General features: G+C 55.2%; 2 protein-coding genes and 1 non-coding gene across 4 annotated transcripts; all 3 read left to right on the forward strand.

Moving 5' to 3' along the window:
• Positions 1–1,347: 1,347 nt before the first annotated feature.
• Positions 1,348–10,734, forward strand: HOXA10 (homeobox A10). Of its 2 annotated transcripts, none has more exons than NM_001105017.1 (2): positions 1,348–1,596; positions 9,196–10,727. In NM_001105017.1, the coding sequence occupies exons 1-2, from the start codon at positions 1,587–1,589 to the stop codon at positions 9,468–9,470; spliced, it is 285 nt and encodes a 94-aa protein (NP_001098487.1). In that variant the 5' UTR covers positions 1,348–1,586; the 3' UTR covers positions 9,471–10,727. The 2 variants fall into 2 exon arrangements, with proteins under 2 accessions (NP_001098487.1, NP_001421895.1); NM_001434966.1 differs by lacking the exon at positions 1,348–1,596 and adding an exon at positions 7,007–7,985 and having other exon boundaries at positions 9,196–10,734.
• Positions 10,735–11,049: 315 nt separating this feature from the next.
• Positions 11,050–11,833, forward strand: LOC132345112 (uncharacterized). The gene has a single exon (XM_059885892.1). It carries the CDS (start codon positions 11,282–11,284, stop codon positions 11,831–11,833), a length of 552 nt encoding a protein of 183 aa, XP_059741875.1. The 5' UTR covers positions 11,050–11,281.
• Positions 11,748–11,832, forward strand: MIR196B (microRNA mir-196b). The gene has a single exon (NR_030829.1). It is a non-coding gene; the product is annotated as a microRNA mir-196b (primary transcript).
• Positions 11,834–12,526: the final 693 nt, after the last annotated feature.

Genomic DNA, 12,526 nt, shown 5'->3' on the forward strand with positions numbered 1-12,526 from the left:
TGTGACATTCCTCTCCCTACTCGCCTTTTACTGCCAAATGTCACCCCCACCCCCAACACCACTACCCCCCTTAGGAAAGAGGCAAGTTACTAGGCCCCTGAGGAGGTGGGGAGGTGGCTTATTCAGGGTTTAACTCCATTAGAAGCCAGGCTTAGGAAGTCAAGGTGAATGGCCAGGTCCTTTGGGGAAGTGGGGTCTCAGGAATGGGGTATCCCAGGGCCTGGAATATGGGGCTTCATCCCCTCAGACTGACCCAGCCCTGGGAGAAAGTCTTGGGACTTGAGGTGGCCAATGGGTCTGATCCCAGGCTGGCCTCACTCATCTCCAGACTAGAAGGCCTGAAGTGGAAACACTCTAGGGTGCCCTGGGGAGCCCTTCAGCAAGGGGGGGACTGGTCTGGGTACAAAGAGCAGACTCACAGGAGTATCTAAGGGCACTTTCTCCCCAGCTCCCAGCTGAGGCTGCCTTTTCCCTTTGGGGAAAGAAAGATGCTGGTTTTCTTTGTTTCCTGCCTTTGAACTTCTGCCTTAAATTTGGACATCACCCATAACCTTGAGGGGCAGGGTGAAAGGCCAGTGCCTTTTGTTTGTCCACCCCACCCCCACCCCACCCTCCACCCCCATCCCACCCACCCCCACTGCCCCCCACCCAACCCCACCCCACCCCATCCCATCCCACCCCATCCCATTCTCTCTCCCTAGCCACCCAGGCAGGATCAGAGAGAGCTGCAGAGGGGATGGAATTTGGAGAGAGGCCCCATGCCCCAGACCCCCACTTTGTTTATTTGTTTGTGTGTTTGTCTAACTGGCGCGACTGGGGAAATCAAGCTCAAATGGGAATGGGACAGACCCCGAGATGAATGTCTAGGTTGATAGACAGACACACAGAGGTGAACAAGGACTCTCCTGCGGGGCAGGGAGGGAGCGGACAGGGAAGCCTAGGATTTAAGGAAAGACTTCCTTTGGGACGGTTAAAGATTAACCAAAGTCTCACAAGTTGCTAGGGAGAGTCTAGCCAGGAGGACTGTTCGAGGGCGGGCGGCGGCGAGCGGGCGCGGGTTTGATTTCTGAGCCCTATAAAAGCCCATCCTCCGATGGCTGTGACAATGTGGTCGTAAACCCGTCCGGGGCCGGCCAATTTGCATATTTGGAATGCGCCGCTATAAACCCGGCTGGGGTTTTGCAGCAATTTCTTAGATGTAAAAATGAGATCTCTTTAGCAGCGGGCTGGGCACATTCTCTCCTTCTTGTCTCTGCCTTGAGACTACTCTCCTCTCCGGGCTGCGGGCCGGAGTTTGGGCCGGGTCTAGGCGCTCGGTCGCCACGAGATGGCGCACTTCCGATCAATGTCAAAGCCGCCGGGGAGCGGGGAACCCCAGCGCGATTCTTGGCCTTTGTTCGCTTCTGATTCTAAGAGCAGCACGTTACTTTATTTCACTTGTCCCGCTCTCCTCCGTATCAAAAAAAAAGGGGGGGCTCACCTTCAAGAAGTGGTTGGTGTTGTAATTTAAAGCAGCGCGCCTTCTCTAGGCCTCGCAGGCGTCGCGGCGCGGAGAAGCCAGCTGTCCCTTGGCAGTGATTTCGGAAATGTGTCAAGGTAAGAGGCCACAAGTTTAGCAATTTCAATCTGGCTGTGGCGGGAGCGGGGCCAGGTATCTGAGCAGGGCTGGGGAAAGTGGCTGGGTGTGTGAGCTCGGGGGTGACGCTATAGGCGCTCAACTCACCCCACCCCCCTTCTCCCATCGCTCCCTAAGGTTGGAAAGCAGGGGAGGCCCCAGTGGAGAAGTTGACGGTTTTAACTCCCTGCGCCAGCATTTCACTTGAGGCGATCTTTAGATTTTGTAGAAATACTCAGAACGGGATGAACCAGGGATGGGGAGCATCCTCCTGGCTGTGCTGGCATACCGGCTTATGGTGGTTAAAAAAAGGGGCGGGGGGAGGAGATGGCGGGACTGGGGGAAATAGAGTTTCTCCTCGAAACAATGAAGTGGTCAGCGACTGTGGTCACTGGGGCAGGCTTATTCCCTGGGGCAGAAGTCAGGGAAGTAGCTGATTTCCTACTAGATGCGTTCTCTAGGTTTGTCCAACAGACTGGAGGTAATCTTTGTTTCGAAAAAGGCCAATTCGGAGAAGTCGCATTATATTTTTGAGGCTGCCAGAGAAACCTGTGTTGCTTATTTTGACTGTACTGCTATAAACCTGGCTGGAGGTTTGCAGCAATTTCTTATATGTAAAAATGAGATATTTTGTATATTCTGCAAACATGCAAAAATTGTATTGGTAAATACCTATACATTTCCCCAAGGCTAGCAGTGAGGATAAACTCTGATCAAACAATCTCTCCATCAGAATTGTCATAAAACAAGTTTAAAATAATCATGTCACTTACATTTCGGAAGCCAAACTCAAATTCCCTCTTTTTCTATATTTAAATTTTTCATTCCAGTGTGTTTTCATTAGTTTCTTGAAATGGTTATTTTCTTTTTACAAATATACTGTGCATGGGTGAGTGGGGTGGGGAGAATCTCAGAGAAAGTAGATGCTACCGTGTATGAGTGTATAATTTTGCCGATCACAGTCACCAGTCTTTGTTGAGTATGGTCTCTCAAACTCTGCCAGAGTAAAGCAAGAAGTGGGCGCCCAGACAGTGCTCTTTGCAGCCTGAGCCTTTCCTGATATCGTTTCCAGGCCAGAGGCAGTTTATGATGGACAAAACTGAGGATACTGCAATTGAGGGGTGTATGTGAGGCGTGTACGAAAAAAGTCTCCAACACTTCCCCCATCAGGAGAGAAGGGCCAGTTCAGTGGTTGGATTTAGAAAAAACTTTTAAGCAGGTTGCTTAGGGATAGACTGATTCTAAGAAGACACATCAAATACTGTATCCCTGAAAATGTTGACATTCTTAAAGACGAATGGGAGAATCAGGTCTTTGCTCCTTCCAAAATTTAAACTATGCTGTAAATACATGAATTGAAAAAGTCCAGAATTTTTGTTAAAGCCGAATATGTCAAAGTAGCATTTATTTCCCTCTCCGGGGCTGCATCTCCAACTCCACAGCCGATCAGATAATACTGCGCCCAGAAAGCACTGAGAGCAACCTCCAGATACGAATTGTTTACTGGCTATCTCAATCTCAGTACCTGGTATTCTTTGTAAGAATTTTTTTTGTAATAACAGTTTATTATTTCTCGTAGTTTGCAAGGGCCTACTCGTAGGAGAGGGAATGCACTATTTGGTAAACTGCAGGGTAATTCTCAACAGAGGGCTTATTTCACTAGCCTGGCATTTACTTCAGCTCCATAGCTGAATGGGGTGTAATGAACCAGGTAGAAATGAGCAATATTTACTCCTAAATAAAACATGGGCCCCGGCAACTGCACAGGCCTGGTTGAAGCAGGCAGACACTTGAGAGTTTTAGGTCAAAGGCATTCTGACCACCAAGAGAGAAATTCGGCAGCTGGGAAAGAGGAGGAAAGAGAGAAAAAGAAGGCAAATGGGTGAGAGGGAGACACTGTCCAGAAGCCGACCACTGAATTGCTTTTCTTAATTTCTTGGGGGTGGGGAACCCTGGGAAAGCTGAGATGATCAATAAATGGAATATTTTATTGAGGAAGCTAACACCTCGGTGTTACAGTCTGGGGAGTGTGGAGCCTTGGGGGCGGTCGGGGATGCTGGGAGCTCCGAGACTAACTGAGAAGGTAGCAGGCATTTGACTTGAGCTTCTGCTGTGTGGATATCTTCTTGTCCAAACCAGCGGGGCAAGCCAGTCTGTGTCCCAGGTGCACCCATGGGCTCTCCATTCACTCTCACTCTCGGCTCAGCAGTGGAGGGAGAGTGGCAGACCTGAGCCAGAGAGAAGATCCCACACTGGCTTATGTATTCTGTTTTGGTTTTTTTCCAAGCAAGAAACAGCACAAACTCAACATCCCATTTGGCTTATTAGAAGGGGGTAAAAGATGCTAGGGAGAAACATCCAACTCTCCCCAAAGGTCTCTGAAGACCCAAGTGCCAATGCCATGGTCTGTGAGCTCACAGCCGGCTTTCCACCTTCTCTACTCTTCAGCTGCGGTGGCCTTATCATAACAGACACGGCACCAAACTGATATTTGTAACCTTGGTTGGAGCGTGCATGCTCTTGGATCCCATTCAGCCTAGAAGGCCATTTGGCCACCCTACAGAGCTCTGACTAGACGGGGCCTGAGCTGTCTACGGCCCGGAACCCAGCTTGTCTTACCAGTCAAACTGGCAGGGCTACTGAATTCCCAGAGTCTTGGAACATTCTGGAGAGGCCAAGGAAAAGGCTTTGAGGGGCGGAAGGGGGGGGGGTGTCTGTGAATTCCCTGAAAATGACTGGGTCAAATTGTGGGAATGCACAGATTTGCGTTTTTCACAGGGTAAGTCGGAACATGCCCTTAGATTTACCAAAGGGGGTCCAACTTTCAAAAATATTGAGAAAGACAAGTTTAGATCATTGTCTTTCACTTTATTTTATTTAGCCTCCACTATCTTAAGCATTTTTCTCCTGTGGCCACTGGCCCTTCTGAACCTGTGGCCTGGGAAGATGCTTTCTGCATCAGTTTAACTGAAAAAGCACCCAGTCCTGGCCCACTTGCCTGCTGGGGCTCATTCTTCTCAAGGGACCCTCTCCTATGCTCGGAACCTACTTCCGCCTGGGCAGAAATTTCCTGATAGGCATGAACAGTACTAAGGGGCAAAGCCCCCTTCTTAGCCAGTCCTTGGCTTTGTGGCATTTCCCAGTAGCACTGCTGAACACAACAGTCCCAGTCAGTTTCACTCTCCTGACAAGCTGGGTAAGGACCAAGCTCATCTGGGGAAAGGTCCTAAGCTGCCTTACTTTCAAACTTCTGGTCCTCAAGTTCGTTGACCTCATGGGCCTAGCCTGATGAAAATTTGCCTTGGCCTTGTGCGTTTGAGGCGTTTAAGCAATATGGAGAGCGAAGGACATTTCCTGATCTCGGCACCGACCCCTCACTTGATTCGGCGGCGATGCTACTGCCACCTCAAGATCCTGTCGAATTGCAGCGAGTTAGCGCTCTCCTTTTCTACCTCTCTCGCTTTTCTTTCCCTCTGTCTTCTCCTCTTTTCCTTTTTTCTTTTTCTGTTCCTCTCTTCTCCACCCCAGAGGCCCAGTCCGCGGAGCCGGTCTCCGCGGGGCGCAGAGGTAGAAGTGGCTGGAGCGCAGCGCAAGCGGTGGCGCGGCCTCCGGGTGCTGCGCGCCGAGCCGAGCAGCCGCTGCCGGCAGAGACCGCAACTGCGTGCTTTACATCTCAGAAGCCAGCGCCGGGGCTCTGCCGCCTGCTCTCCCGTAGGCTCTCTCTAGGTCCTCTCAGGCTCAGCTTCCTCCTCCGACTAGGTTCGTGTTGGGAAGAACAAGGCCAAGTGCCTGGCAAATCACTCGGGATGCAAGGGTCTTTCCCCGCCGCCGCCCGCCGAGGCCTGAGCGGTCTGCTTCTCGGGATGCCGGCGTCAAGCCCGCAGCAGGGGCCGGAGCTGGCGGAGCGGGCAGGCCTGGGGCATCCTGGAGAGCTCTAGCCCTAGCCCTCAGGCCCGGGACAAGGCAGCGACCACCTGGGCTCCCTGGATCCGGCCGGAAAAGGTCGCGTTTCCTGAGACATGTATGAGGCCCACACTTGGCGGGTAGCACCCTAGGCCGGCCGTTTCCAGTTCATCAAGAGCGCGGTCCCTACGACCAGGGAAGGAGAAGGCCTGGGTGTCTGTTGAGCAAAGGGCCTGGCCTCCGAACGCGCCTATAACTGGGCCACAAGCCCAGCCAGGCCCCACAGGGAACGGATTTCCTCACCACGGGCCTCGTTAAAATGCTCACACCACGGGAGTGAGGGCTGCCCCATCCGTGGGTTTGGAGGGGAGGGGGAAGGAGGGGAGGGGACAGAGACAGGAGTGTGGTGACACTGGTTCTTGTAGCCTCCTCTGCGAATGCCAAGGCTAAAGGGAGAATTCGAGAATTGGGTGGCAGAGGTGTTCGTTGGCCTACCCCACCCAAGTTTCCCCCTCCAGGTCTTCCCCTCTGGGTAAGCCAAAGACCCTCAAGATCAACACTTCTTTCACTTCCCCCCAAAGGCGTATGAGCTTGGAGGCTGCAAGGGTGATGTGGCTGTGGGGTGCCTGGACCTGGCTCTGGCCTTGGAGTAAGGGTGGGGAAGTCTTTCAGCCAAAGCTGTCAGTCGCCTCAACCCCCCTCCCCCCCCCCCCCGCCCCCACTGATGCCAGCCCACCAAGGTTCACCAACAGGAGCTGCAGAGAAGGCAAGCCAGGTGAGCACACCATGGGCAAAGATCCTAACTGGATCTACCCACTGGCAGAGGAGGAGTGGAGGGTTTGGGGCTAAGAGGCCAGGGCACTGCATTTTGGGGGAAGTTCGGTGAGGGATGCTAGAAAGAAGTGGTGATTGCCAGTTTCCAATCTCCTCTGGATTTCGGAAACTCTGAAAATCCTGGTGATTTTAGGACTAGGTCCCCACCCTGTGATAGAGCTCCGGGTCTGGGGCTGAATGGGAAGAACTTGAGGCACTGAGGCCTCCGCCGCTTAGTATTTTAAGAGTGCACCCAAGTCTGGTGGCTGATTCGAAAAATTAAAACAGGGAGCCCCCAAAGAGGGCCGGGGTGCGCACCATAAACACCCCACTTGTTAACTGCATGGGGCCCAGGGGCCCTTCAAACAGACCCCAAAGGAGGGCGCGCGTCCGGGCATGGGCGGAGCGAGCCCAGGGGCCAGGCCCCCCACCAGCCACGTTGGGGCAGCCCCCGTCGCTTCTGGCCTTTGGGTTGAGGTATCGGGTGTGCGTCTTGCGGCCCATCAATACAGATTACATATTTATATCAATCGCGGGCTCGGAGGGCGCCCTCGGAGAGCGGCCCCGCGCCTACGAAACCAAACTGGGAGTGGTCGCGCGGAAACTCTGGCTCAGGATTGGCTGCGGGCGCCCGCCGCGGTGCGGGGGGATTGCTAATCGTATTCAGCATGTTTTGCACAAGAAATGTCAGCCAGAAAGGGCTATCTGCTCCCTTCGCCAAATTATCCCACAACAATGTCATGCTCGGAGAGCCCCGCCGCGAACTCTTTTTTGGTCGACTCGCTGATCAGCTCCGGCAGAGGCGAGGCTGGCGGTGGTGGCAGCGGCGCTGGGGGCGGCGGCGGCGGCGGCGGCAGCTACTACGCCCACGGCGGGGTCTACCTGCCGTCCGCCGCCGACCTGCCCTATGGGCTGCAGAGCTGCGGGATCTTCCCGGCTCTGGGAGGCAAGCGCAATGAGGCGGCGTCGCCGGGCGGCGGTGGTGGCAGCGGGGGCCTGGGTCCCGGGGCGCACGGCTACGTGCCGGCGCCTATAGACCTGTGGCTGGAAGCGCCCCGGTCGTGCCGTATGGAGCAGCCCGAAGGGCCGCCGCCGCCTCAGCAGCCCCAGCCGCCGCCCCCACCGCAACCACCCCAGCCCCCGCCACAGGCCACCTCGTGCTCTTTCGCGCAGAACATCAAAGAGGAGAGCTCCTACTGCCTCTACGACTCGGCTGACAAATGCCCCAAAGGCTCGTCCGCCGCTGCCGAGCTGGCCCCCTTCCCGCGGGGCCCGCCGCCCGACGGCTGCACCCTGGGTACCTCCAGCGGGGTGCCAGTGCCCGGCTACTTCCGTCTCTCTCAGGCCTATGGCACCACCAAGGGCTACGGCGGCGGCGGTGGCGGCGCGCCGCAGCTCGGCGCCGGCCCGTTCCCGGCTCAGCCCCCGGGGCGCGGCTTCGACCCGCCACCCGCGCTCGCCTCCAGTTCGGTGGATGCAGCCCGGAAGGAGCGAGCCCTCGATTCGCCGCCGCCCCCCACGCTGGCTTGCGGTGGCGGCGGCGGCGGGGGCTCGCAGGGCGACGAGGAGGCGCACGCGTCGTCCTCGGCCGCGGAGGAGCTCTCCCCGGCCCCTTCCGAGAGCAGCAAAGCCTCGCCCGAGAAGGACTCCCTGGGTAAGCAGGGCGCGCTGAAGGGCTCCGCAATCAGGCGGGCTGGCAGACAGGCAGACCCAGAGAAGGGAAGGAGCAGAGAGCCAGGAGTCCGCACAGCAGCCGGCCGGCCTTGGCCCGAGCTGCAGGCAGGCTGACCTTGTGAACTTGCTTTTTTAATATTTGGGCGTGGGGACTCAGTAAAAAAATTCATGTCCCGGCTTAGCGCCCCACACCGCGACGTTCTCTGCTCTCGCCTCCCCTCACTCCGACTGGAGCCGAGGACACCGGCGAGCAACTCCCCTCTTGTGCATGCCCTTCTCCGTGCCCCAGAGCACCCAAAACCGAGTCTGGGCCCAGCCTGCGAGGCGCGGCCCACGCGGGGGGGAGGGGGAGGGAGGGAAAGTGGCTCGCCCGCAGATAGCGCGGATGTTTGTAAGGCATCCAAAATAAGCAGCCGCCAGCACCAATAAATAAGCCCATTAACCGGCGAAGTTCGAGTTTACGATCCCCCTTGCTTTTTTCAAACTTGCTTGAGGGGCGGGAATCCTCGTTGCGGGGAGAAGAAAAGGCAGATCCGTCCCGGACGCCTGGGCCCTGATCTGAGAGTCAGAGAGGGGTCATTTCGCTTCCCCTGGAACTCGAAACCGCCCAGACTGCACGTCCCTGGCTCCTCGAGAGACGTGAGGGAGGGCCCTTGACCCCAATCAGTTTTTTGTGCCTTTTCTAGCTCCCAGCTATGCCCTTCTCCCTCTCCTCAACAGGCCTTGGGTAACCACGGGGCTGGAGTGAGACACAGCCACGTTGCCTACCCCCCCCCCCCACTTCCAAGTGAGCACCCCTGTCCTCCCAGCCTGGGGGTTGCAGGAAATGCTTGTCTGCCTTGGGGCGAGAGGCAAAAAAAAGGCGTTAAGTTCAAGATATACAGCCTGCCCTCCCAGTCCGTTCCTTCTGCAAGCGCATGGCAGCTTTGTGCTAAAACAGGTGTTTAGGGGGAAAAGTGGAGGAAAATGTAAGAGAGTAGGTGTAGATAGGAGGCCCACTCGATTTTACACATAACTTTTGGAGGAACTGCTCTCCCTGGGCAAACTAAAAGGGGCGGAGGGCGGAGGGATAACTCTCTCTGGGTGACTTAGGGCATCCCTCATACTGTAGAAACGACCCGAATTCCCCTCTGCGTGCAGCCCGCATGGCCTCGATTTAACCTTCCCCTCTTTATTCTCTCAAATGCCAGGCAATTCCAAAGGCGAAAACGCAGCCAACTGGCTCACTGCAAAGAGCGGCCGGAAGAAGCGCTGCCCCTACACCAAGCACCAGACGCTGGAGCTGGAGAAGGAGTTTCTGTTCAACATGTACCTTACTCGAGAGCGGCGCCTAGAGATCAGCCGCAGCGTCCACCTCACGGACAGACAAGTTAAAATCTGGTTTCAGAACCGCAGGATGAAACTGAAGAAAATGAACCGAGAAAACCGGATCCGGGAGCTCACAGCCAACTTTAATTTTTCCTGATGAAGCTCCAGGCAATGTGGTTCATTTCGTCCAGAGAACCGTTCTCCTCCCTCTTGTCTTCGGCTCTGCCCAGGAACTCGCACCTGTGCGGGAGCCCCCCCATTCTTCCCTCCCACACTCGCCATCTCGCTGGCCGTTACATCTGTGCAGGGCTGGTTTGTTCTGACTTTTTGTTTCTTTGTCTGTTTGCTTGGTGCTGGTTTATTTGTTGTTTTCTGGGGGAAAAAGCCATATCGCGCTAAAATTCTATAGAGAATGCTGTCCTAAGTGTCAAGTGGTGACTGGGATGGTTTGCTGTCTCGGGGTTCCACTGCTTGAAATGGCCTCTGTCCTCCGGGTGCAGCTGGTTTCCTGCGGGGCCAGCAACCTAGCCGGAAGGCGGAGGTCCCATTGTAGGCAGCTGAGGTGTCTGGCCTGAGGTCAATGGTGCAAGGAGCCGCCACCGGGCTTGCCTGCCTGGAGTGCAGGGCTGTCTTTAATCAGGGGGCACAGGCCCCTGGGTTTCTTTTCTCTTTTTTTCCTTGGCAAAGAGAAGGGCTTGCAGAAATGTACATGCAGGTTGGCAAAAGGGTTGACTTTGGCTGATTGGTAAAATTGAGAAAATCAGAAAGATTCATTTTTCCTTCCCCTGTAAGATAGCTCAGCTTTAAAAGAAGAAGAAATGACCAGGAGAAGGAAACGTCTCTTCCAGTTTGTGTAAGGTCTTGCATTGTGGGACTAAATTATTTCAGTTACTTTGAATTTCCATGTCCTTCTGGCTGTAGATAAATAATAGAATGTAGTTTTGTTTATACATGCAGGTTTAGTGCATTTTTTGTCATTAAATAATTGTTACCACTGGTAACATAAGACAAGCACACCACAATTCTCCCTAGTCTGCAGAGGTTCCCCCCCTTTCCCCCCCTTTTCTTTCCAAAATTCACAGAAGCCGAGGAGGGCTGGAGCAAGCGGAATAGACTAGAGAAGGGAGACATTGCTGGGTTTCCTTTATACTGTGAAGTTACATGCATAAAAGGGTCAAACCTGTAGGTGCAGAAAAAGAAAAAACTATAAAATACAAATCTGTATAAATGTCTATTATTATGAAAAATTGCCAATCTTGTTTTATGCAAATGCATTCTATCATTATTATAAATGTTAGTTCTAGTTCTATTTACTTCTAATCTTAAATCAGAATAAATTAATATTGTAATGCTGCTGTGCGTGGAAAAAAAAGATGTTTATGTTCTTATAGAAGAATAAAAGCTGTGGAATGAAGCTTTTTAATTTTACCTCTTTTTTTGACTTCTTATCTTCACCTTCCACTTTATCCCGTCTACCGCTTTTACAACAGGAGGACTAGCCCGCGCCCTCTGCAATTACTTTAGGCATCTATTTAAATATTACCTAGACGGTCGTAATTTGTCTGGGCCCTATAGCCCTGGTGCCGTAAGGTTTGTCGGCTTTTGTTCAGTTTTATGACTTGCTAGTATATCTGGATTGTGGCTGTCTTGGACCAGTGGTTTCAGTTGAGAGGGGAGCTGCATAGACAGAGGAAGCCAAACAGGATTTGTTTCTGGAGCCCCCTGGGAGGTTCGCAGAGGCTGGCTATTTCGTGGGTCTCTTGGTCCTCGACGACCCCCAGCCTAGGATTCCGGGGAGCAGGATGGGCCCACAGCGGGTCACTAGCGTCCGCGGCAGCGGTTAGGTAGACCGCGGCGGGGCTGCACGGGTCCTCCCGCCCCCAGCACGGCCTCCCCCACCTGGTCGCCCTCGGCGGGGCCACGCGTTTCCTGCTCGCGGGAGGCGGGGGGGGGGGGGGGCGCGACAGCATGGGGGAGGGGGCGCGGGTGCGCGCGCCCCGGCTGGCTGGCTGGCGGGGAGGGAAAGAGGGGGAGAGCAAGTGGCGGGGAGCGAGCGCGGGAGGCCGAGGCCAGACAGGGAGCCGGGCTCCGAGCTGTCCCTGGCGCTTGCGAATCGCCCTGGGCTGCCGCCGCTCGGCGCCGCGCCGGCTCGCTGAGCTGCAAGATTTGGGAAACAAGCGCGCACGCTGCTCTTTCCCTCCTCTCTTCTGGCTTTCTCTCCTCCTTGCATTTTCCTCTCTCCTTTACCTTCCTTCTCCCAGGTTTACCTTACCCGGGCCGGTGGCTTCTTCCTCCTTGATGCGTCAGCGGCAGCGGCGGGCGCAGGTTGGCGAGGGGCCAGGCGCGATCGCAGGGTTCTCACTTGGCGGCGGTGGTGGCGGCGGCAGTAACGGCGGCGGCGGCGGGCGAGGCAGCGCCAAGCGGGCAGCAACAGAACTGGTCGGTGATTTAGGTAGTTTCCTGTTGTTGGGATCCACCTTTCTCTCGACAGCACGACACTGCCTTCATTACTTCAGTTGAAATCGTCTCCAGGTACCTGTGCGCGCGGAGGCCGGGCCGGGCCGGGAGGGGCATCCAACCCCTGGTCGTGCCAGGCCTGCGGTGGCAACCTCGGCTTATCCCGCACAGGAGCCTGGACCCTGCCTCCTCAACGCTCTGCCAGGCTGCCGGCCTCATCCCCCCTTCCACCCCCCCCTACCTGGCCTGGAGCAGGTACAGTCAGGTTACCTGCTCCTTCGCAGATGCCAGGGGCGTGGTAGGAATTCTGAGCCCCGGGCCTTTCAAGGTCAGGGGCGCACGCCTCTGTCCTGGCTCTCTCCTGCTCCCGGCCTGCGCCTGGCCAGGGACTCTGCCATCCTCCTGCAAGGCCGGGGCACCTCCAGCCCAATCCGGGGCACCAGATGAGGAAAGATCGCTTTGCCAGTGGAGATTCAGCCTAAACTAGGAAGCGGACAGGGCTGACAGGGGCTGGGTCACTGGCCTTGTCACTTACCCTTCTCTCTGTAAACCTCTGTCTACTCCCAAGAGTTGCCTTTGACTCTTTCTTCTTTCTTACCTTCCCTCCTTCCTTCCTCTTTTTTCTTGTTTACTCCTTCCTTTTTTCTTTCACCTTCAGTCTGTGTCCAGTTTTCTTTCTTTCTGTCTCCTCCCCAACTATTCCTTTGGGAGGAATCCGGGGGAGAGATACAGGGCTTGTTTGGGGAGAGCGGGGTG

This window comes from Bos taurus, chromosome 4, assembly GCF_002263795.3.
Source record: "Bos taurus isolate L1 Dominette 01449 registration number 42190680 breed Hereford chromosome 4, ARS-UCD2.0, whole genome shotgun sequence".
NCBI lineage: Eukaryota > Metazoa > Chordata > Mammalia > Artiodactyla > Bovidae > Bos > Bos taurus.

Coding starts and splice junctions, on each gene's coding strand:
- LOC132345112 (XM_059885892.1), top strand. CDS start 11,282: ATGGGGGAGGGGGCGCGGGTGCGCGCGCCCCGGCTGGCTGGCTGGCGG.
- HOXA10 (NM_001434966.1), top strand. CDS start 7,016: ATGTCAGCCAGAAAGGGCTATCTGCTCCCTTCGCCAAATTATCCCACA. Junction 7,986..9,195: donor GCCCGAGAAGGACTCCCTGG/GTAAGCAGGGCG, acceptor CTCAAATGCCAG/GCAATTCCAAAGGCGAAAAC.